Here is a 26,951-nt window from a genome sequence, read left to right on the forward strand (position 1 = left end):
ATCTGTGACAAAACGAACTGTAGCGAATGGCATCAGATCTTGCAACCATGATTCTTTCAAATATGGGGTCAAGATTACGAGATAAATCCAGAAAAATATTTTATCACGTGTTCATTCTAGAAGGGTAAACAGGATCAATCGACATGTGATTCCGTCGATAATTACGAGGGTCACAAACAAGATTCTATCTGAGAAAAACAAGAGGATGTCAACATCTTCAGAACATAAGAGCTTGAATACTGTAAACAACACGAGTATTGAAAGAAAAACAAAGGGTTTCAAAGATATTGAATAAGAAAAAATAAGGATATTGAACTTCCTCCTGCGTATGAGTAATACTTCTGTACAATATAGTTCGATTCCCATTAACTTTTGTTGCAGCCAATTTCTGGCATGGAAGTAGTTTAATCATCAACAATGGTTGTCTTTTAGTTTCAGTGTGTTGTGTGTTAAATGGTTAATTGAAATGCCAGCATTTGATTGGTGGAACCGTGGGTTTCGCGAAAGCCCTTGCACAACACAAATCTGCTTTGTTTGTACTAACAGCTGAAATCATTGTGACTAGCACATAACTGGAACAAGTGAAGGCGGGCACGTTAACATTTGAATTGAACAGATGTGTTTGTGTGGATCTTACAACACGGGTCGTTTACTTACTTACTGTTACTTCAACTATCTTATTTAAGCAGTGAAGGTACATAAGAAACCAATAGTTTACCTAGTTGTCTAAACAGTAGCAACAGTAGAATTGAGGAATGTATAGGGTGTCCCAAATAAAAGTATACCCAGATCGAAGGCATCCATTCGGGTTGGATATACTTTTGTTAGGGAGACGCGGTAGAAACAGTATATTCTGCCTACGTATGTTCAATCGGTTGCTATTCAGCGAGGTTTACCCATACCATCTCGTTCCAGTGAAACATCAAGAAAGTGTTGAGGCAAGGATGGCGTCAGAAAACTTTGAGCGGGTGGGTTAATAGAAGGTAGATATTGGATAAATTAGGACAGATAAAAATGTTCACTCGCATGTACTTTTCTCACAATCCCTGTCTTTCTCTTTCCTCTATCTTTTCCCTCCCCTTTACAGTTTTACTCTTTCTATTATTTTTATGAAAACTGAGCTACATCTCTCAACCATTATATTTTTCCTTATTCTCTGTACACAAGCTTTCTTCTCCGTCTCTTTTTGTTATTTAATCTCTCTCTCTTTCTCCACCTTCTGTTCCCCTTCCTAGTTTAATCTCAATCATGCTATGATCATGAATTTTCTCAATGGGATACTCACACTTAGCCACGCCCACTCGCCCTGCAGGCCCTATTCTCTCTCTCTCTAAGATCCATAGCTCTGAAGTAAGAGATGGTGGATTCGAATCGCTGATGACGTGGATATTACTCCTCATTTCGATTGTGTCTGAACTTCTCAACATTAGCGCGTTCAGGAATGGTGGAGATTTGATATTTTCTCTTTACTTGACCAGAACTCAAACTAGGAACTTCCCTATGGCGCAGTGGTAGCGTCGTAGTCTTGTAATCAAGGGGTCCTGGGTTCGATTCCAATTGTAAGTCCGGCCCAGATTAGCCTTACTGTGCATAAAGTGGAATTAAAACACTAACTCAACTCAACTCAAATTAGACTAAAAAATAAGTTTACAAATAAATATAATTTCAACTACCATAATTTAACATCCACGAATTGCTATTAAAATGAAAACATCCCACAGCCCATTTCCCATTGTCAAATTTCCTATGGGTATACATAGTCTCCCCAGTTCCCGAAACCCATTTTCCACCTCTGTGCATCAGGGGATGAAGGAGTGTATAACTCCAATCAAACATCTTGATGATACGCCAGCAACCATCGAACCGAGCACGATGTTACCCAAACTAATTTTGATGAAGACAAGTGTTTGGTAGATTCCTCAACCTCTTCACGACGATTTCCCTGACGACTATTTTAAATTGGAAAGTTTCCTTTTAAGGAATTAATAGATCAGTCTATTACGGAAACCGTTTTGAAAAACAAGAAAACGTGCATAAGTTATTAAATATACTTTTACATACGATTAAAATATACATCGTAAACAATACTCGTATATTGCCCGCCTTTGTGGTGAACGTAGCGCGCTATGAAGCTAGATATTACAGGTTGGACTGGACGTACGGCTGTGTTTGTTTCATCATCCATCTCATCTTCATTCATTGCATTCTCATCATCGCGATTAATCCAAAGAGGTATAAAAGTGGCGAAATGACGACCGAAATAGAAAGCAAGTATCGTATCGAATATTCAAACCTGGGAGAACTGATTATAAGTGCAATGAATTCTTCAAGTACTGAACAGAAAAAGTTGAGCACGCATAGTGAGGGAAAAAGTTTATAACTTGCACTATAACCAGGAAAGAGAGAATAGGAAGAGATGTTGAAAAACCTAACGAACAGCAGCTGACTGTTACCATCCCCTCGGTCCCATAGATAGCTAAGAGTTTTCTCCCTCACAACAAGGGAGTGTAGGAATACAAATCGTGAATATACTTCCAGTTCACCTTTGTGCCCGAGTTGGTTAGGGTCACTACGAAGGTTTCAGATTCGAGTCTTAGCCTGGGCCTGTGATCACCATTTCACTCTCGTCATCGCGATTAGCCAAAAGTGACAGAAAAGCCATGCAAAACACGAAACACACATGTACGTATTGAGTACTTTTGTTTTGAAACAAGAACGGTGTAAGAAAAAAAATACTACTTACCAGTATCAAACGCTCTCGACTACCACCGTACTTCCTTACGCATCTAATCTCGCATGCGTGCGTCCCATGTGTGAAACTGCGTTCGCGAGGATGTTGGAGAACGGTTCGGTTGCGCACGGCTTTTGCGCTGTTTTGATTCCGGATGAACTTTTTATAGAGTTCCAGCTCGTCACACCAGTCGCTGAGCATAAGCTGCCTTTTCTATACAAACAATTTATCAGCCGCATTGAGCGATTCGAGGATGTTCGTTGTGCCACGTGTCAACGTGAAAATCACGTGACCGTACACTTCCAAAGATGACGATCTTTATTTTTCTTTCTTTTTTTTATCGTAGTAGAAGGTAAACTCAACATCATTGGCGAAAGGCCAACCACTGTTTCCTCGCACCACAATGCGTGCAGTGCGTGGTAATTATGTGACTAGCACAATGCCGAAGAAAATGTTATTTCCTTTACAACTTCGCCTTACTGGCCTTACCTAGAAGATTCCTCGTACCTGTTAACCCTTGGCAGTGCAAACACGTTACGTTTATTCACATTTCCTTCCTTCTTCCCTGCTTTGAATATATTTATTTCGTCCAACATCACTTACAATCAACCTTTCCCAACCAAGAATCGACCACACCCCTTAAGTCTAGACGCAGTTCTTGCCAATAGCTTTGTAACCAATACAACTCAAATAATTAGTAACAGTTAATATGTATAAACGCAATGAGATACTTCAAATTTGTGCAATAACTTTAAATACCAGTAAATGTAAATCATATAAATGTTTTTGTGAGAAAAACTTAACTGTTGTGTTTGTTAATACCGCAAATCATGTGTTGTTTGATGAAATATTATTATGTTACATCATGCTAATTTATTTGGGATTACCACCGTTTGCAGTTTTTCCCATATTAATTTAATGCTAATTCGCGTACATTCACAAATTTTCTTCAGTTTTTATCAACATCCAAAGTTAATATAAGCCACAATTAGGCTACAAGCACGCCATTGAACTGATCAAATTCTTAGATTTTCCAATTTAATACATACTAAGGAATCAAACGTTTATTGTACGTACGCAAATAACATTAAACAGTTCAAAACTTTCGACACAGCTTTTTAACGACCAGCGGGAACCAACTAAACAACAGGAAATAAGTAATCTTGCTTGAGAAACAAATATTACGTTACTATTGTATGGCAATTAGAAATTGTTTTAGCACTATTTGACCTCATACAGTGTGACGCAATTTGCTCATGTCTAGTTTACGATCAAATAACGGACCAAAACTCGAAAATTATTAACGTTAACCAAAATATGTTTTGAGGTTTTATTCAAAAAGTCCAGTCCATTTTATGCTCAGATAAGCATAGTCGAGACTGGACCTACAGTTTAAAGTGGGATATGAAGCACTGTGGAATGAATAGAATGTCCAGCGACCTACAATAAAATAAACTGCTGCTTTATTTGCATGTAGGTTTGTGTACCGCTTGGATTCTGGGTACTGAATACTTTTCGAGTAGAAAAGTATCCGAATGATATATTATTATTAATACTAAATTGACAATTGCATTATTATTGTAGTTTATAAGTTCTTTGCGTTGTCCCATTGTAAAGTTTGTTATTTGAATATGTTTCTTTTCCTCTTGCACAAAATTTGAAGACCCAGTACGAGAAGCAGAGACGGGAACATTGGTGTTATTAATCATTTTACTCTATGTGCAGTTAAAGTTAGCTTTCATCCTCATTGTGTTTATCAGTTATGAATGACGCACTTCGATCGAACTATTTTTGGATGGACTCTAGTACGAACTGGTATTCTTGGATCTGAATATGTAACTGAAACTACCGCATTTCGCAAGAATGCCTTCATTGATATGTGTGTGTGAGAAGGAGAGGGAAGATTTGGTTGAATAGACAGGTGAATTCAGTGGTGTCTTAATGATTTAATTTGGGGTCGTCTTTAAACAGTGGAAATGTGTATGTCTGTCAGTCCGTAAATTTCACGACTGCATTCCCGTTGTAGTCATTAATCATTAGTAGGGTTAGGATTTTTATGACCTAAAAATTACCAAAATATGCTAAATAAAATATGCTCTTATGACCTAAAATATTACAAAATATGCACTATAATTTGAAAAATATCCCCGTATAACTAGACTATTTCAAACATCAATATCTAACTTATATATAACTTATATAACTGAAATATTTTCATAAACATACTATTTTTAGTTCACTTTATGGGCCCTGATGAGTTGAAATGCACAATGTAGATTTTAATTAAAAATGAAAAAGATTTTGCTGCAGTCCAAAAGGAAAAAAACTCGAGTGAACATGGGAGTAAGAACGAATGCACTTGTAAAATGACTGTATATTTCTTGAAAAAACGAAAATATTCTGAATATGACCGAAAATCCATCAAAATATGCTCTACCATGTAGAAATGGGCAAATATGCCAAAATATGCCCTTAAAAAGCACCTTAATTCAATTAGTTTCTTCACAATATGAATTTCTATATATTTAGGGAACACTTCACCCTTACCAAAACAATATATGCTAAATCATAAAAATCCTAGCCCTAGCGGTGGGATGACCGACCCTTTCTGAAGAAATTCAATGAAAGAAATATGAACCACTCGTCCACGTAGAACGCTCGCAGTCCCCGGCAATAAAAATGGGACACCACATGTTGCCGTAAGGAGGATTATGCATTTAAAACAACTTGCTTGATTTGAAGAGCTTTTCCCTTCGGAAATAACACTCGTGTAAAACCGCGCGCTGAAGAGGATAGCTCGATTCAGCCATTCTCGCCGCTGTATAGTACGATTATTAATCAATCAAAATAAACATAGGGTTAAAATAGTGGGATGTGCAACACTGATATCACGTATTCCACGCGCTCTGCAACGTATTCAGTCTTGCTCGACTCGCTCTTGAGCTTCAGCGATTCTTCAGCGCAATAGAGATCTCAGTTGGCGAATCTGCGGATCCAAGTTCGTCTGCACAGTGATTGCAACCGATCAAGTACATACCTGCTAATGGATGTATTATTTTGTCTGTATTTTACAAATTCAATAAATGTTTTCTTGCAAGTATGCAGTTGTGTCGGAATAGAACCCGTCTCAGTGGAACTATATTCTGCGCGCACGTTTGTATCTACATACGCGAAAACCTGCTGCAAAGTTAACTTGACGCTTGGCTTAGATGCTGAAATACCGGTTTCCTTGCAATGCGTTGTGTGTTGCCTACCTCTACGGCGATGAGCATGGGCATCGCCAGAATTTTTTGCAGGGGGGTCGGACTAATGATAAAAGTTGAATAGTAGATAAATAATAAGTATTATTACCACGGTTAAGAATGTTGTTATACAATAATAAATATTACAAACTAACCAAAAGAAATTATATTCGAAATAATAATAATAAAATTATTATCATTATTATTATGTAAATGGGGAGACTCGATCCACCAAACGAGTGAATATCAGCACAAGTATTTTCCATTATTTCTTTTTCATTTTATGCAGTTAGTATCTGAATGCATTTTGATATTAACTTTGCACGTCTCGTTCAAGAAATGGCTTTAAATGTTAGGGGGATTATTTATTTTATAAAGTTTGTTGTGTGACCTCTCACCTACAACTCTAATTATTAGAATTTTGAAAACTGTGGAACCATTTGTTCTTTGGATGAAATGGTAGAATATAACCTTGTTACTGTATTTTTCAGTCAATGTTTTTGATCCAATGCATTTTTACTTTGATTGTTCTGTTCGAACACTAACTAAATGAACTTTATTTCTGTTCTTAACAATAAGAGTAACAAACTTTCGACTTTCTTGTATCTTTAAATGAACGATGTCAATTTCCAGGGAATCCACCGACCCGTTCGACCCCCTCCCGACGCCCATGGCGATGAGTTAGTTCAATAATAACTTTTCAATATTAAGTTCTCCTATTGCCTCAGAGCAGTGGCGTGGCGTGGGATTTTTAAAAGTGTTACCGGTTATCAATCAGTAGGACTTTTAAGGGAGACTTAGGCGCTTCCCCACCTCATGCCCCCCCCCCCCCAATGTATTCCAAGTAGTTCATATAATATTAATCTGGTACGTCTGCAATTCAATACTAGTGCGCCATCGTTCCCCAGTGTGACTGGACACCTTCAGAGTAAGATTTTTTTATTATTTATTTATTAACCAATCGCCTATAACAGAGCGAATGCTCCAATTACAATAGGCATTACAATTTGCTATATACAATATAATTTACATAAATATATAATACATGATACAAACACATAGTAATTATTACACAAAACATTAGATAAATATGAATACAAAAAGTTATACAAATACAAAAGTTACACAAATACAAAAAATTACATACATATACATATTACAAATTTTGAACAGAGGAGAAAACTAAAGGACAGAAGAAACTAAAAATAAACAAGTAACAAACTATAAAAGCTTGAGAAGAATAAAGAAATTATACGAATACCACTATTTAAATAGGAAACAGGAATAATCAATACAAAGCGAAAGTTCAAATTTGAATTCGTTTATGTGTATACAAAATTTAGAAAGCTATAAATTGTATTTGAGACTATAAATAAATCACTCTAGAATTAGATCTGTTTTATTTGTATATTATATCTAATATGTTGTTTAAACTATACAGATAGTTTTTAATATTAAAAGCAAAATCCAAATCAATTCCATTCGGGACAATATTATTATGTTTACTTAATAATCTAATGATTGGAGAATTTTGATGGAATTTTGTTTGATTTATTGCAGTAAAATGGTTGTCTTACTCTTAATACCTTATAATTGACGTCAAAGTTTATCAACTGTATAAGATTTTCACACTCAAGTATACCATTGACAAGTTTGTATAGGAATATATGGTCAGCCGTTTCGCGTCTTCGTTGAAGTGTATCACATGAGAATTCATTTAGTAATTTAACATAGGAGATGCGATCTGCATATGAAGATCTCTTGTATTTTTTGTAGTAAATATGTCGTAAAAATTTATTCTGAATTTTTTCAATTTTATTGATATGGCATGAGATATATGGGTTCCATACCGTACTCCCGTATTCTAATTTTGCTCGTACAAGATTATTAAATAAATATACTAAAGAGTTGATATTAAATAAATCTTTGGAGTTTCCTAAAACAAAGCCAAGCATTTTATAAGAGTCGTTAACTACTTTTTCAATATGAGTATCAAAGGTGAGTTGTTGTTTAACCATATTCCTAAATCCTTGGTAATGCTTTTTCTACTTAAAGAATTACTGTTAATTATATATTTGTGAGTGTATCTCATATGTCGTCGAGCAAAAGAAAGTACAAAGCATTTATTGACATTAAAAGAAACTTATTTGTTTGTGACCAAACGCAACATTTATTTAAATCGGATTGGAGAGCTAGACAGTCAGTCTCATGATTTACTCTCTTGTATATTTTTACATCATCGGCAAACAATAAGCACTTGGAGTATTTAATTGTTCGTGGTAAGTCATTAATATATAATAGAAAAAATAAAGGGCCCAAATTTGAACCCTGTGGTACGCCAGAGTGCACAATAAACGGAAAAGAGGTTACCTGATTATATGTTACAAATTGGGTTCGATTACTTAAATAGGAAGCTACTAGTTTTAATAAACTTATGGAAAAGCCAAAGTTTGATAATTTCTGAAGCAAAATTGAGTGGTCTAATTTGTCAAAAGCTTTGGCAAAATCAATATATATTACATCTACTGGGGATCCCTCATTAAATGAGTCAAAAACAAATTGGGTTAATGTGATCAAGATAGACCCGATTAGGCGACTTAGCTCTTTTCTGTCAATTGAATATGGCAACATTGGTCTGTATCCGGTAAGGATCACCGGCAACTGCGCCGGCTAAACAGGCATGCCAAAAACCCGCCTCCTCCTCCCGCCGTAACAGTCTTTGCCGCTACGCGAAGTCTTCCTTGGAGTGGCTCAGGACCCTTTCCTCATGTTGCCTGTGGAGGGTACCGGATCAGTCCTCCTCTTCGCTTTTGCCGGTGTCAGAAAAAATGTCAGTCTGCAATGTTTACTTTACGCCAATATTACCAGTTTATGTACGTAATAATATTTTAAGACGGGTTCTTCAATTCTTTATATTTTGGTGTTACCTGCGGTAACAGCGGCTACATGCACGCCACGCCTCTGCCTCAGAGTTAGGCAACACACATAACGCATTGCAGGAAAACCAGTATTTCAGGATCTAGGTATCCCATTTCTATTGCCGGTGAGTGTACACACTGGACTGCATTTTGAAGACTACTGAAAATCTGGCGCCAGGATAATCCTATATCTCAATATGAATTGCGTATCGTATCACCATTCGTCACGATTAGGCAAAAGTGGCAGAAATGCGACGTAAAGTAACCTAATTTATCAATCAATAAAGCGGGAAAGCGAGGTTCCACGTGTCTCGTTTTTTTCTATTTTTACAGTATATCGAGCAGTGCTCAAAGTGGGAGGATGGGCTCACCGATGGCGTAATTAACGTCGTCGCCTTTTATTCAAGAGGTCCCGGATTCGATACCCGGTGGAGATTCGGATACCACTTTAAGTCCCGCTCTGATTAGCCTATCTGAACAAAATGGTAGACCTAAATCAAAAACTCAAACTCGAAATGGGAGGGAGGTGTCATCCAAAATTTGTGTAAAGCAAAGCATACTTATGCCTAAACTTATCCCCAAACTCGACCAAGCATTCTCCACTTTGGAGTTTCCACTTCGAGCACATCGAAAGAAAAGAAAAAGAAATATCTCTTTTCATCTCAGTAATCTGTTAAAATATAGCTTGTCTGTAAAATAGTAATTACTTGATATCCACTGCTGAACGCATGATTGTTCTTATCGGCACTTCGACAAAACAATTCGATGTGTTCTAGGTCAAGAACTAACGTTAGTACAGCTTGAATAGGAAGTGTTTTATCACAACTATCTTGTTACTGACTTAACAAGCCTTTTTGTACAATAAACATTTTTTTAACGAAGATAAAACTCTGATAAGCCCAAGGGAAAATTTTTGGTGAAGTTTTTGAAGGATTTGAGTGATCAGGTTTTGTTATCATTACCGTGTTATGCCATTATCTCCAGAAAGTTTATAGTTCAAGAGAAAGACAAGAATACTTCTTTTAATAAAAACTGAGGCCCTTGCTTTGTAATGCTTGAGAAATATAACTAGTTCGATTTTGTTGATAGATATAGCTTATCAGGAAACCAATACAAATCTGTATCATCTTCTTTCTATTTGCTGACTTCTTCAGAAATTAAAGAAAAATTCATAAATCCTCTTAATGTTTTTGCTTCACATTTATTGTTTTTTTATGTAAGGTAGAATTTTAATGTAGTAAATATTTAGGTTTACTAAATTTTCATAAATTTGATTACATTTCACTATAGTTTACTTGGAATAGATTAAATATGTAGTTATCGTTACAACTCAATATGTCCTTTCACTTGGAAATATCTCCTACATGTACAAGTAATTTTAATTATTATTTTTCTATAGTTTCATTATTTTCCGTTATTTTACCTGAATCTTTAACAGCTCTCTTTCCTCTAAGATTATTGTTGAAACAAGAATGTGCAAAAACAATTTACGAGTGAGGTTTTCCCCCTTCAATGAATGGCGACCTAGACTTTATATTACACATATTTATTTATTTTACTTGAAAATCCTAAATACGGAGATAGTCCGTTTTATGTTAATATCAACAAACGAAAATGTAACGGAATAATATTAATAGTGTATTTTAAAACTATGAAAGAATTATGGACATTTTCTTGTTATGTAGATTACCGCCATGCAGTGGCGGCGATTGGGTTCCAAAACCGGGGGGGGGGGGCAAGGTTCCAAAACTGGGGGAGCAAAGACAGTATATTTCCCTTTGTAGATAACGTTTAGCAGAGTGCGGGGGCAAAAGTGGCGAAAAACGGGGGGCAACTGCCCCCTCTCGCCCCCCTAATCGCCGCCACTGCCACCAAGTGAAAAAATGTTTTTATAATATAGCGATACGTTACATAAGTTGATAGAGAGACTGAGAGAGCATTTATTTGTATGCTACTCAATACGATGGATGGAATAAAGTATGTAATTAATAGACCTCGGATTTTTAGGTTCTAAAAAATGTGCATTTAGGTTCCTAAAATAGACTCTAAAATCCTAAAATATGTTCTATAAACCTTAAATTGGGCTCGAAAAATCCTAAAATAGGTTGCAAAAAGACTTAATTTGGTACAAAATTCCTGAAAAAGACTGATTACGTACAACATGGATGGAACATGTTATCGGTTACCAAGAACTTTGAAGGCAAGTTCTTTTTTTAAAACATTTCCACACTCGCGAAAATTGTGCTAACATTACCACATTCTAACGCAGAAACGGAAATAGTATTTTCAATGTTATGTGATACAAAAACAAACAAAGATAAATAAAATGCGACCAGAATTGTTAAATTCTTTGCTAGTGATAAATTCTTTCCTTAAGGGGGTTCTAAAGCCATGCTAAAGCATAGACCCAAATTTCTTTGGGTAACTGTACAACTAATATAGATTCCGTAAGGAAGAAATTTCCCGATATAAAAGATTGTTTTATTCACTACAACATGTGAACCTTATAATTTTGTTACGATTGAAGGGATTTAAGTAAATAACAGAAAATATAAAGTCTCCGTCATGTTCAAACTGCTGCGTACAGATGGCGCTGAAGTGTTAGTTTTGTTAATATCGGTGCATTTCTTTTCTTTTCTTTTTTCGTGGTGAAACAAAGATCACATGCTCTTCCCGCAAGTATCTGAAATACTATGTGAAAAAATTAAAACATTTCGTTCCTTCAGAAAGTAGTGGTTATCATTAAAATTTTTGAAGTGGCGTTTCGTCGCAATATACTCCGTGGTGCAGATTTAGCATACACTGTTGCCAAGATTTCATTCCGTGTTGTCTAACGATATGATCAATGCAAGTTCTTGAAAGAGTGAAAATCAAACCAAGCTACCAGAGGATATCGAATTCCGTACAGATACGAGAACAAGGGAACAAATATTCCACGGAGGATGTTAAAAACCTAAACAAGCTCGAAGGTAAGTCTTTATATTTAATTGCTTGTTGCTTAATATTATCCATCAAAAGCAAAATGTTTGAAATATAGGCAATATGTATAATTTATTTACATGTTGAAGAAATATCTTCTGATGTAATTTCAGTGAGAATATCGCTTGAACCTATCAATTTCTTAAACACTGCATGACTTTTTTACTTCAAAACGAAGTTGATAATTCTTTGCAAATGTCAAATCAGAATAGGATGTTATATTTTACTTTAGGCATAATCCTAATAACTACCGTTTTGAGATCATTACCATAACATAAAATATACGTAGCTTAATATAGATTATATCTGATATCATTAAATCAATATTGCATAAAATGCTCTATTTTCACTCCGGTAAGTTAATTTCCAAACCTACGAAACTCGTGCTATTCACATGTACAGCATCGGAATGTTTATTACAAATCAGTAGTTTGTTTAAATGTTTTTTTTTACTTTGCCCTTGTACATGGTTGAAACAAGGACTTTCTGACCTGTTTTCTGCAAGAGTTTTTCCATTTTTATTTTTGAAGCAGCTCGCAAATATTCATATGTATTAAGTAGGTCAGGCTTAATTAGGTTTGATTCGAATAGATGAAATGTGAGATCCCTGAATGTTTGCAAGTTTCAGACACAATTCTGTTATCTTCCTTTACAGAAACACGTCAGAAAACCGGTTCTGTAAACTGTATGAAGCTCTTCTGTTTTCTTGTCCTTTTATAATTTAGGACGACTTATAATGAGAGTGCATTTCGTCCAATAACTTGATGCTGTATATTTAAAGTGTAAAAGTACACCCTAACAGTTATGAGACTATAGTCTTACCGTCTATCGAACACAAATCTGTATGTTTACTGATAATTTACAAATGAGTACCCGTATAGATTAATGAAGATACCAGTTCCCATACTTGCAAGTACAAGGGCAATAATTTAATGGTGGATGACACAGATCTTCATAGAAATCATAATTTGTCCTGATTATGCTACATATATTTGGTTCAATATCATATTGAATTTCAGTAGCCGTTTGTACTAAATAGTTTACTTTGAATATCAGTGAGTATGAAGCTTGACTAGTTTTTTCTCAGACCTATGCCTGATTGATTTTGCATGGATGTATGATATTATCATTCCATACAGTTAAATGTTTTAAACATGCTTTTTTGCTTCTTGGGTGGTCCACTATGTAGGACTTCCGTGTATACAAATTTAGCCTGATTAACTTTACCCCACAAGACTACTGTTGACATCGATATTCTGACCTAAAAATATCACCAAACAGTTTGTCTCGTCCATACCTTTCATTTGATATATTACATGAACATATTTGGATAAGTTTGAAATTTGACCTTTTATGGTCAGACTATGAGCTTGAAATGACCTGTAAGGTCAGAATTTTTAATGGCATCCACCCTAGTTTTGCTGTCAGACCCATGACTGATTGATTTAGTATGGATGCCTATTATTAACATTCCATGCAGGCAAAAGTTTTTTAAGCTTTTTTGCTTCTTGGCTGGTCTACTATTATAATAATTCAAATAAAAATATAGTAGGAACTGAATTTCCATTTCATAATGCATTTCTGTTATTTTACCTCCAACTTCTGCTCCTTGGGCCAATTTATTTGTATTTGTTCCTTTTGCAGATGAGCATTTGAGAATCTAATCGAAGTGTCTTCTACCAATAGTAAAGAGCACTCTTGAAATTTGTACAAAGGACAATAGGTTTGACTGACAATGACAGTTGCGTACCATGGCAGTTGGTGTATAAGCTTCTACGGAATATAAATCAACAAAGTGGACTGTTTGAACTTTACATGGAAGAGTACATACATTTTTGCTTGATTGAATGGTGATGATTTACTAGAAATCTAGGGTCCAAAATATGCTCAAGAAATGATGTTTCAAGCCTTAATAATATCTGATAGCAAGTGGTCATCAATTGTAAATTGTATATTAGGGGGAAACAGGAGGAAGAAAACAATGCGAGGGGTGTGACTTACTTGTCTTGTCTGTCAAGCATTGGCACGCATTCATTGATATTCTTGCAAGTTGAAATTTTGAGAGGTATTTTCCCAAAATCTTTAGACATTCATTGCTTCCTGAATGCGATGATGATTTGCAAAAAGCATATCTCTCAGACAGTGGCGGCAATTAGCGGGAGGGGCACATTGCCCCCACTTTTGCCCCAATACTATACAAAACCTTATCTACGAAGGGAAATTAAAGTGTCCTTGCCCCCTCCAAGTTTTGGAACCCAATCACCAACACTGCTCTCAGAGAACGCAATAATGTTTTGCAGGGTATGATAAAGAAAAATAATAAATATGCATTGAAACAACAAGTAAATATGATTTTATATATCCCGAAAATCTAGTTTTAGTAGTCCCTGTAAACAATGATTTGTAAGTTATTGGACTTCTATTCTAATGGTATTTATTACTGTATTATATCTTCCCTCGAAATACGTTTTTAAGTCTACCTTATACACAGAAAGGCTAATTTGGACTGGACCTACAGTTTAAAGTGGGATCCAAACCACTATATACAGTCACCGGCAATAAAAATGGGACACCTAATTCTATATCCGGAAATACACGCATCCCTGCAATGCGTTATGTGTGTTGCCTAACTCTACGGCAGTGACAGAACTTGTCCGTAGAAAATTTGCTATTAAATCCACTCATCGCTGTAGATTTAGACAACACACAAGACGCATTGCAGAGAAGGGAGAATTTCAGAATCTAGTTGTCCCTTTTTTATTGACGATCACTGTACATCCACCGTCTATCGAACCTGGGACTCCTGTATTACAAGGCGATTACGTTACTACTTTGCCAAGGGGGAGGCTCAACTTCCCTCGCAATTTGTACCAATATTTTGCTGAACTCGATGATATATCAGAAGTGTTTGAATAGTTACTCTTTAAAAGTAACTCCGAGTTAATTACTTGAGAAAGTAATTCACTTACAATTACTGTCATTACTGTTCTTTAGAAAGTACCTAACATAGTTATGATTACAGTTACTTTATTCTAGATTTGTTTCATCTCGTAAGACGTTGTTCGGATCATGAGTTGCAAGCGCGATGTTCTTTTCACCACCGATGACCACTAAATGCTAAGCATTAAGTTTCATGAAATTATAACTTATTTCTTACATTTCATGTACAAACATTCAGGCAATAAAATTCACAGTAAACTTCTGTTACAAAGCAATGACGATTAACATATCATTTTATTTTGTTGAGCAAACAAAATATTTTTTAGAATTGTTTTGAACTATAAAATTACTTGTCCATGAGGATTGTTGGAGATTATGTATGTAGTCTTATATGGTAAGTGTTCTAATACAAATAAACTTGGAATACATCCTGGCTCTTGACGAAAAAATACAAAATTGTTCTCATGGTCTCAATATGTTAATAATCATCAATTGATTGATTTGCTTTATTTTACTTCGCTTTTTGTACCACTTTTGGCTAATTTACGAAGATACCTTTACGAAAGGTAAAACAAAGATTACATACACGGATGAAAAACTACGTTGTTATATTTAATAACTTATCGTTTCTCATTTTAATTATAAATTAAAATATTAAATTATTCATAGCAAGAAGTTAATAATAAAAAATGGTAATAATATTATTCTCATTTATAAAATGAATAAATAATAAATAAATGAATCTAACAAAACCACAGGTCATTTTTTTTCTTGAACGTGTTCTTTTATAAGTTCTGACTCATGATGTTTCTAACCTACGTTCATTTATCATTATTTGTAAGTAAGAACTTTTAAATACATTTCAAGAAAACTGCACAAAAGATAAACACGTTTCTCCGGAAACTAGCAGCTCCCAATGAAGGTTTTTCAATTTCATAAAGTTGGTATGAAGTTTTTACAGCAACTGAATTTCAAAGTTGTAATTTGACAAGTGACCCTTTCTCATTCCCTGAAATGAACACTCTTTCGATTGCAGATAAGGTGTGCATGCCAGTATTATACTTCAAGAGATTTGTTTTAAATTCGGGAAATGGAGAATTATAATAAAACGTGGCTGTTCTGATATTAGCATGCAAAGGAGGCAAGTTTCCTTGCCTTAGTCTATTCCATGAAAATCCTTTCACCTTAGCATACAGAGAATACAAATTGGAAACAGAGTTGCCAAATGCAGCCTTTCCCCACGTTAAAAATTTTAAAGGTAATAATTTAAGTTTTGTAAAGCAACTTGTTGATAACGTTACTTCTACTGCAAATAGTAACTTTGTTACAGGTGAAGCTACTTACTTATAGTTGTAATTCCTAAAAGAGCTCACTGTTACTTCCAAACATAGGTGTATGGTAAAGATCATGTCGCCCTTTGTATAATCCGTCAGGCGTAATATGGTGGCCTCAGAGATGGCCATTGTACTTCATTGTGCTAATTAATATAGATAGTTATTTAAGCATTCTTATCTCATTCTAATAATGTGATGAAAAATGTGGAAATTTGCAATTTAAAATGTCAAAATATTAATACCTCATAAGAGGAACTACAAGATGTCCACATCATAATGAACTGAACCGCCTGTTTCGAAGGATCGTACGGAGACATGGACGGCTTGTAAGAATCGAGGCGAGAATGAGACGAGAACGAGACAGACCTCTGTAAAATCGAGACGAGACCAAATCTTAATATCAGATCCTCGTTCTCAATGTCATTTTTTTTTAAAACAAATACCTTATGCCCAGATATTTTAATTTAGCCACTGTGCTTTTGTCGGGAATCAACACGGGACCCAATGAATACAAGATTATGTCAAAAATGACTTTCACAAAATTAACTTCATTATGCAACTTCTTCAAACGTATTAAGCAGGTTTCTACCTGACTATTTATAGGTAAGCTGAACTATATATACACACCAAACAGAAATACTATTGTTAAAGAAATTTGTGCCCGTATATGTGTGTGTATTTATTTATTTCGGATTAAGAGTTTGGAACTGGAAGTATCTTTTGGTAAACTAAAAGTATTTTAATTGTATGAAAGCCACTGTCACTGATTGATAAGGCTTGAAAATTCCCTTCTATTTTCTTTCCAGACATAAATTGTTCGAAACAATGGAAGGTATGTCAATTTGCTTGCACAAGGAAGGAGCAATGCCTTGGATATTCCTGATTGTTGATGTTTTAAAAATAGAAGTGTTTCCATGGAATTAGTGCTGCGAAAAACAAGATTAGCACTAAATGTATATTTTGCGACAAGCAAAAAAAAAAAGATTAAGAAAAAATAGTGAAGGATATATTCACGAGCAAAAGATAAAAAGGACAGTGAAGATATGGCTAACACGTCAAGTGAAGAGCAATAGCTGCCAAGCCCAGAACAGACCGAGGCAGTTAGAGAGACAGAGACAGCTACCGAGTCCGAGAGAGTTACCGAGACTGAGATAGTAGTTACTTGTATAAGTGATGAGGCTGGCCCTTCAGCCCTTCTCAAAGTCCACTGAGGAAATCCAGGTCAAAATTGATTCCTCTGAAGAGTGGCCGACAAAGAATGCCACGACTCTATGATGAAGCCGAGGAGAAGACCGAAGACGTTCCCGCAAGAGTGGTTAAGTTCGCAGACGTTGTTGAGCAGTACTCCATAAGCAACAATTCGCGGTCAATAATCTCCGAACTTCGAATCGGGATCGAGACCCGAAGAATCAAACGGATGAAACCCGACGCACATCCCGCCGAAGCCAAGACTTACCTAAAAAGGATGGAGGTACTGTTCTACTACAGCAGCCCGTGCATCGGCATCGGTGGCTTCTGGCGATTCCCCTACCTGTGTTACGTTCATAAGGGAGGAGCTTCCCTCATCACCTACCTAATCTTCATCCTCATTTGTGGGTTACTTATGTTCCACCTAGGAACGGTGGAAGCACAGTTCACTAGTAGCGGGTACATCAAAATGTTTGGTGCGTCTCCAGTCCCGCAAGGAGCAGGATATGCAACGCTAATAGTGAATATGTTCCACTTTTGATACATTCTAACGTGTTACATACGTATATACACTACATGAAAAGGTACTATAACGTCGCTTCTCCTCGTTCAATATCCACATCATGTGATCTCCAATGAAATAACGATACAGCCCATTTGCAAACCATGTGCCGGGTGAATACGATCTGCAGAATTCATTCCAATAATTTGCATCCATTACATACTCTGGTGCCAGCGTCGAATAACATGGGTACCTGGGGGAAACCCTGGGGGGTAAAGGCGGTTAGGGGCGTGATGCTGATCACATCACCCCCACTCACGACCGGATCAAGAAAGTGTGGGGCGTTACCCCCACACCCCCTATACGCCTTCATGGCGTGGTGCTATGCACAGGGGAACACTTTACCTTTACATACTCTGGTGCGAACTGCGGCGATGTACGGATGAGATTTCGCAACCGTTGTAGCAGTGTCCCGCCCATGTTTGCTACCATCGTTATAACGTACGCTGGAATGAAAACTATTGTAAGGAACGATGCCCCACACCCTGCTGCTACAGTCCAAAGGGGGAATAGCTCTGCCCCGTATGAAATTTGTTTGCTGCAGACAACGAAGGAACCAAAGACGCAGAGTAATGTTACCGGAGTTATGACCACCCAACACAGCCACCATAATCCATTAAGTGTCCTTCCACCGTGAACGAACTTCAAAAGTCTTTCGTACTTTTTCATACCGTATATGAACACAAATGCAAGCACTTCCATTATGCAGATGATCACTAGTGTCGGCGTAGCGTGGGTATCCAGCAGTTTGAACCAGTATATGCCATTTTCTCGAATGCAGAATGCAGAGACTAGGAAAATAAAGAACACGGTGACTATGATGCGAGGCAATCTGTCCTTCTTCAGAGTGGGATAAACGTCGTACAGACTCCACTGGAAGGCGTCAAGTTGTATCACTATCCAAGAGAGTGCGGTATAGCCGAGAGAGGCAAACACCAGCACGTTCCATAGCTGGCGACAAGGCATGGTGGCTATCATCGCAGGATAAACAGAGAACATCACTGCTGGCCCGTCCTTTGCCAGGGAGAAGAATGGGATACCTGTCTGCGCTTGCAAGAAGCCCAGGCCGCAAAATAACAGGAGTCCGAAGATCACGCTCACAGCCGTACTCAGACCAGGGACGCAGAACACTTCCCACCAGCAATTGCGATTCACGTAGTTGAAGCGAGCTCGATGAACCGCAGTGCCGTGTCCGACCCCGACGGTGAACAGCGCTTGGACTGATGCGCCCACCAATGCTCCGACGCTAAGAAGTTCCTTAATTTCAGGTACAAAGAATGCTCTAAGCCCATTCGCTGCACCTGGAAGAGTAACTCCACGGATCATCATGATTATCATGGCTATGTAACCGAGCGGCATGAGAAAGTAGAAGCTTATGCGAAACTTCTTCCAGCCTACGTTACAGCAAGTAATTATCAGAGCGCATAATGCGAGATGCAAAGCCTCCAGCAGGATCCTCAATACTTGAAGATGTTCTGAAGGCGAATTTCGTAAGATACTGCTCTGACGGGCTCTGTGGATTAGCTGCTAAGCTTGCAAAAGTACTGCTTCCCAGCTCTGTACAGTTTCCGTCATTCCAAACGTTCTTGCACGTGCTCCAATCTATGCTTTGGCTCAGGGGATATGCCATGAATTTTAATTTGAAATTACTACTACATACAAACAGTGCCGGTTTTACAAGTGTTGGGCCCTCCTGCAAAATATTACTAATGGCCCGTAGCCTGAATTTTATATCGAGGAAGGCAGCAGCGAAAAACTTGTGTGTGTCAGGAGGGGCGGTACAATCCCCTAGGATGAATTTCTCAGTACATTACAAGTTATTATACATGTTTAATGGAAGTAAAATTAATTTCCACTATACAGTGTTTAAATTATATATTTGTAGAATTTCGGGTGGAGCTTCAGTCTCCGAGCCCTGAACGACCCGCTCTGATTTGATCGGGCTTGGGAAAGAAAATGCCAAAGGTTTGCTCTTTTTCAGTTTCTCCATTGTATGTGGCGAGATTTCATTGTAGTTATTTAACTTTGATTTTCTGTCACTTTTGCCTAATCGTAACGTCGAGGATGAGTCATGATAGAATTAAGTTGATGAAGGAACACTCACAACGAACACTCAACCCCTGGCCAGGATTCGAATTCGGTATCCCTGGCTTAGTAGCGCGCTGTGCTAACCACTACGCCACGAACGTCGGCATACACTTCTGGAAAGCTAGATAGAATTGAATTGAAGTTTTGCCAAATCAAATACAGATGAAACTTTCGAGAAGTTACTTTTGAAAGCGACAACAATTGAACTGGGAATGGTGGGTTGATATCTGTTTCAGATTATTTCTGTAATTGCTGTGCTTTTGCTTACAGTGCGGTATGCGTTGGGTTGGTCATGTAAAGTGGTGGTTTGGTAAGGAAATTAATTTTCGAATTAATAACCGATTCTGTTGAACTGATCAACCGGGAAATTCAAGCCGGGGATTTATGTCTTCATTATATTCTAGAATGTTCCGCAGATAAAATGTTTCGTTAATATTACCAGTAGTTCGACTCCATCTCTTATTTAAGAACGTTTCCTTTCCAGCTTTCCAAAGAATAAATAATACGAAGAATCGTCCTACTCGTGGCAGGCTTTGTTGTGCAGCTTCCAAATGATGACAAATCTTTACACAACGATCGCGCTCGCTGCGACTACAACAATGAAAGCGAAAGAAAAGTTTACTTGCAATATTGTCAATAAAAGGTTTATAGAACATTCTCCGTCTTGCCTCGATAATTACTCTCCTTAAATTATCGTCACATTATTCAAGAAGCCAAAAAACGAATTTATCCAGTGTAAACTGATAGATTTCCGGCGGAGGCTCGATCCCCCTGATCTCCACCTTGGATGCGTGATGTTATCAATAAAATAGTTATGGAACATTCTCTATCTTGCCTCGATAATTATTTCTCTTCTTAAATTATCGTCGAAGGTTTCAAGAACCCAAAAACCTAATTTATCTAGTGTAAACTGAAAGATTTCCCTGGGGAGGGGCTCGACCCTCCCCTCTGATCCCCATCTTGGATGCATGCTATTATCAATAACAGGGTTGTAGAACATTTTCTGTCTTGCCTAGATAATTATTAGTCTCCTCAAATTATCGAGAAGCCAAAAACCTACTTCATCTAGTGTAAACTGAAACATTTCCTGAGGGGGGGACCCCTCTTATCCCCACCTTGGATACGTGCTATTATCAATTACAGGGTTCTAGAAAAATTAAACTTGCCTCGATAATTATTTCTCTCCTTAAATTTTCGTCACATTATTTTATTTCAAACACACAAGAAAACAAAAAGCCTAATTTTATCTAGTGTAAACCGACAACTTTCGGGGGAGGCTCGAGCCCCCTGAACCCCCCTTTGGATCGGTGCCTGAGTCAACGCAGCATTTGCTTTAAACGAATTCACAAAATGTTTTCAATTATTTCAATTACTGTCCTCACTTGGCCAGTTTCGTGTTTGAATTAACTACACTTCCCGTTGCCTTGAACTTTTCATACCATCTCCTGATACTTGAATTTGCTGGGGGTGGTTTCCCATATGTTGTCTGGAACTTTCTCTGCACTGAAACACAAGATTTTAACTCTGCAAACCACAGAACACACTGTGCCTTTTCCTGGATGGACGCCATCTTAAGTCACATGATCACGTGATTACCAGTGCAAGCGTGACTGAGCAGTGTGGCCAGAACAAAACTTTAAACTTCCACCCTTCTCACCCAAAACAATGTGTATTGTTAAACGCAACAGCTAAAAAGTTATAGAGTTTTAGTTTTTTGCAGGACTTTATGGACTCCCTGTAAATACTTCATATAAAACAACGGATTTTATATTAATATTTCGACTATTACTACCTTCCGCTGATGATAGGCTATATTGCTTATTTCTGTAATAAGAACATATAACTAAAATCTCATGGTTATCAATTTCCCTGATTTACTACTATTTTTTAATCCACTAACTCACCTCTAACCAATATGGCGTCATCTCACATCGAGTACCCTAATCGACCAACCTGTATGTATCTATCTTGGTTATATTTACGCGGAGACCTGGCAACCTGGCCCTCGGTTGGCATGGCAAACGGTGCTGCCATCTGTTATAGAAAAATTACCACAAAATTGCCTTTAGTACGGCCTTAAGGCACGTGAAGAAGACTGCAGGAAATACAGCATCAACAACCAACATCTATCTCTTCACAGCAGCAGCATGTATGACTTCAAATAACATAATCAACAGTAAACGACTCGCCGTTATTCATAAATTGTGCAAGCATCGAGCAGAAAAATTTGGTAAGAAAATGTGTATATTTTATCTTCTGTCTCGCATGCTCATGAGGTGGTGTTTTTTTTAGTCGCTTTACTTGGCGTAGGGACATTTGGTCAGTTGTAGGAACATTTTGACTACGTCTGTAGGGACATTGTCGAAAAGTGGTTGGCAACACTGATAACATATTGCGGGGCCTAAGCGAGATCTGAATACAATTCCCCGATCCGTTCTTTAAAATTTACATCTCAAAGTGCATACGTACAAAATCTTCAGGTATACGTCACCAAAGGTATTTTGAAATTTAAATACCGTATTTCTTCGAATTCCCGGCTCACCTTTTTCTCGGGTCTTTGATCTTGAAAATTTGGGTGAACCTTGGATTCGATGTCGTATTGATCAGAGTATGTATGCATAAACAGGGATAGAAAAATACAGCCTGTTTTTTTTTAATATTTCTAGTTAGCTAATGGAAATTTCCATTACCTTTTTTATAAACAAAATAACGAGCACATTATGTGTTTTTTATAATGTTTGTGTGTTTATCACGTGGAACATTACATCATCATAATAAACATGCTATTTTATTATTTTCACTGTTGCTAGCCGAATTTCAAAATCTGTGGTGATATGGTAGAGTCGCCATATTATTAGAATTATTGCATAGTTTATCATGGAGTTAAAAGTTTAGCCTTCTTGAGGAGGGCCACTCTCGCGCAAGAATTAATTGCTTTTAATCCAATCCAATTAATAAATTAAATGTTTTAAGATCATATTTCAAAATGTGTAGCTTCATCTTAGTTGGATTCATGGCTTTCTTAGACCATTTGCAAATAAAAAATAGAGCTCGCTCTGAGGATAAGGCGCTGCTGCTGAATTCCAACCCTGTGGTATTAGTGTAATATATAATGAAGTATTTGTAAATTTCAGTAAACAAGTTTTCTCCTCGATGTTTTGCCGAAGTACAAGTATGGTAAAAATAAAATCACCCTTAACGAAATTTTGTTTCCTTTAAATTTGTTGTGATATTTCACAACAAAGAGTCAATCTATTTTTAGTAGTGAGCTATGTGATTTGTTCTTATGCTGATGTTCCTGTAAATAGGTGGTCAGTGAGCCAGCTTTTGCAAAGTGCACAACAAACGGACATTAAAAATGGAGAGACAGAAGCATCACTCATATGATGCAGCATAAAGTTATTTTGTGTGCTGAGGAATTGGAAACTGTGAATCCGGTCGACCTTTGACCATAAGCGAAGTGTACGTTCGTCGTTGGACACGTCAACGACAGAAATCTGTCGTCATCAGCCGCTCTCTTATACATGGGAAAAAGTGGTATAATATATAGACAGGGCTCGAAAAATCCCGGTCGCCAGGTAGCCATGGCGACTAAAAATCTCAGCCTGGAGACTGTGATCTTATGTACGAAAATGTATAATATGTACGAAATTTTAATGATTCTAAGTCCAAATTGCAGTACAGCGTAAGTTAGTATTTTTTTTTTTATCAACGTTGTGAACATTCCATAGAATCCGTAACAATTTCTTACCCTTTGTCCCCAAAAAAAACCATTTCCTGCTTTCTAAAATGATTTAGCGTTGTTTTGAATACCGTGATGCTCAGTATCTTATACAGAGTGTTTCAAAAGTCGCACAACCCAATCTTTGTAAATGTATATCATGAAAACCGTAAGAGATTTTCTGCATTATAGAGCCTCATCCATTGAGATATTTTTCAATGCTTAAAATTATCAGTTCACCCCGTACAGAAAATTATATAAATTAATAACTGACGGAAAGCAGCATTTGTTCCAGAAATGAACTTCTAAGAAAAATATGTAAGAAATTATCGAAGGGTCATAATTAGACATTTGATGACTGGTGCCATGTCAGTCTGTCATTTGCGACCAATATTGGTCACGTGCAACATTTGATTACTTTTTGATTGGCGATTTTATGAGTTGCGTGAAAAGTGCCATTTTTCGGACATATCTCCGTATATGACAACACTAGCAGGTCGAAATATTGCCAATATGTGTCTAAGTATTGGCTATACATTTACGTGAAAAATCGTAAACCAAGATTTTGTGCCGAAATTGGACTCTTTTGAGAGAATCCTAGGTTGTCCCTGGTTACATTGAATTCCCTTCGCTCACTGTGCCTGTTTTTTTTAATTGATTCAGCATGGCGCATTCATTGGAGCAGTGCGTGTGCATCGCTGAAGAGTATTTTACTACTCATTCTTACACTCATGTGCAAGAGGTTTTCCAATAAAAATGCCCTGCTTCTGCTGTACCTCACAAAGCAACTCTTTTACAACCATCAAACACCAACAGATGATCCCACAAATTTTTTAAGAGTTGGTATTTATTGTTGAAAATCAGTTCTCAGATGTTTTCAGCAAATTAACAATGTTTTTTTTTTTAAATAATGTAATTGCTTTCATTTAGGTAAATGCTAACATAAATTTATGAACCCAGTGATAGCCTACAGGATTAGCTTAGTGCAGAAACCCGGTGTGAATATCTCTTACGATTTTCATGATATACATTCTTAAAGTTTGGATTGCACGACTTTTGAAACATACTGTAGTATGCACAATTGCTAGTAGGTGGTTTCCTGGCGCCTGATATTCAGAGCTGGCGCCTATCATTGAAGAAAATTTGTCGAGCACTGTATATAGATAATTCTGCAATGGTAGGGGCGGGCATATCCGCCAATTGTTTTGTAAATTCTCTATATTGATCTTCCTTGCACCAGTATATGGCGGGCGGTTCTGTGTTTGATTATTTGGTCTTCATTTGTGATGATGTTATTTTTTATATATATATTGTATATTTTAGGTAGTCTTATCAGATTGGTCCGTCGAAAAAACTATCGCGTTGTAGATTAGGAATATGTATGGGTTTATAAGCGACATAGGGAGGCTGTACGAGGTGTTCGAACTTATTGCTAGGTCATTCTCCGTCAGATCGACCAGAGCCTCCAGGTCATGTGTTTTTTGATTTGGATGAAATTTGGCATGAAGGTTCAATCATATCTGGAAGGCTTGTATTACAAATATTACGTTCCTCCGAGAAATAGTTCTAGAGTTATAGCCTGTGGAATAAGGTGGTGCGCAACAGAAAATGTGACCCAAATCTGGGAAATGAGTCTCAGAGCTAACTTCATGACTCAATAACTTTAGAACTATTCATCACAGCCTAGTGATATTTACACACCAAACAAACCTCTCACCAAGGAAAACGTGTATTGCATCAAAATACCCTCAGCCTGTTTACGGTACCAAATAAAATACCCCAAAATATGCCTTAAAAAGCCTTACGCGTCAAAAAATGCATATTTTGTGTGCCGCTGTTACAACTGTAATCCAACCAGGAAGGTGGCATTAATTTTTCTAGTAACTCTGATGTGAGCTCAGTGTGCATACATATGTCGTCCCCATATATATCACTAGGCTGTGATGAATATGCAAGAAATTGAAAAATCACCGGAAAATGGTGGATTTTGGAAATGGTGTAGCACAAAAGGGACAAGAGATATCGAAGCCCAGTTGAATACACTACATAACTAGACCTTCCTCTAATGTGTGTCAAAATTTCAACTTGTTATTGCAAGGCACTAGTGCATAGTAATGGTAGACCCTTAAACGCCCAGCGCGTTTCCGGAGGGAAGTTTACAATTGCGCAAGGTTTTACGGTAAATGAAGATTTATATCTCCGTAACTACAAATGCTGGAGTTGCAAATTATAGCTTGTTTCTTTCAGTACAGTCTCAGCTACACGCCTATTGTTGAAATAGTACAATCTGCATTAACCAAATAAAGACGAAAGTTAATAATCTTATTTCTTCATTACAAAATTTCAATTTCGTCGGGCCCCCACGTAGGCAACGCCAGAACGTGAGTGTTCAAAACAGTTCCTGCGTATTGCCTGATATGTATTTCATTCTCGTAGCAAGAATTGTGCACTTACTGATGATACTTTCGTAGAAAAATATTTTCTAATATAAAAGCCGTGCTTTTTAACGGGAAATTCCAAATTCCAAATATTGTTATCTCGGAAACTATGAATCCTAGAGTTAAAACTTATACCTCGTTTTCTTCCGTACACACTAGACAATACGTCCATGATCGAATAAACTTAATTTTCATTTATCAAGTAGAAGAAGAAGAAGAAAGTTAAATAAAACTATATTTTTACGAAATTTAAATGTCATGAGGCCCCACGTAGGCAACGCCGGAACGTGATGGTTTAAAACGGAACCTGCATATTGCCGGATATGTGTTTCATTCTCGTGGCAAGGATTGCGGACTTGCTTCTGATACTTTCAATAAAAATAAAAAAAATTGATGAAAAAGCAGTATTTTTTGGGGGGGGGAAGTTGCACCCACTCTCCCCCTTAAATATATTCAGAATCATGTTGAACTTTACTAAATACTAATATGATGCTTAAGGCTCTTTGTGTAGCACTCAAAACATGTACCTCTTAACATTGCCTGAGTCGCAATATGCTCCAAAAGTCGAAAAAGCCAAATGTGACATATTTCACGTCTCGGCGTTTATGGTTTAAAAACATGTATTGGAACAGATGACGATTTTTTGTAACAACCCCAAAATTGGGCTTTAACTTTGCAAAAAATTACGAGAAAGGAAGTACACGATTATTTATTGTTCTTTAGACATACATTAACAGGGTGAATTGAAAATCATTGACGTATTTAAATCTAAGGTAATAAAAATTGCACAAAGCACTTGAAATACCTATC

At 37.0% G+C, this 26,951-nt stretch overlaps 2 protein-coding genes across 2 annotated transcripts in view; both read right to left on the reverse strand.

The window, feature by feature from the left end:
* Positions 1-2,925, reverse strand: part of LOC145995170 (speckle-type POZ protein B-like) — a 35,700-nt gene extending 32,775 nt beyond the window's left edge. Inside the window, exon 1 of the mRNA XM_083131722.1 lies at positions 2,744-2,925. The gene's annotated coding sequence lies outside the window, so the exon portion shown is untranslated. The remainder of the gene's footprint in view (positions 1-2,743) is intronic.
* Positions 2,926-17,953: 15,028 nt separating this feature from the next.
* LOC145994968 (sodium-dependent dopamine transporter-like) lies at positions 17,954-19,253 on the reverse strand. Its single transcript, XM_083131501.1, has 2 exons — positions 18,566-19,253; positions 17,954-18,018 (listed from the first exon to the last, which is right to left on the reverse strand). The coding sequence occupies exons 1-2, from the start codon at positions 19,251-19,253 to the stop codon at positions 17,954-17,956; spliced, it is 753 nt and encodes a 250-aa protein (XP_082987627.1).
* Positions 19,254-26,951: the final 7,698 nt, after the last annotated feature.

The sequence above is a fragment of the Lepisma saccharinum genome, chromosome 11 (assembly GCF_977018435.1).
Source record: "Lepisma saccharinum chromosome 11, izLepSacc3.1, whole genome shotgun sequence".
NCBI classification, from domain to species: domain Eukaryota; kingdom Metazoa; phylum Arthropoda; class Insecta; order Zygentoma; family Lepismatidae; genus Lepisma; species Lepisma saccharinum.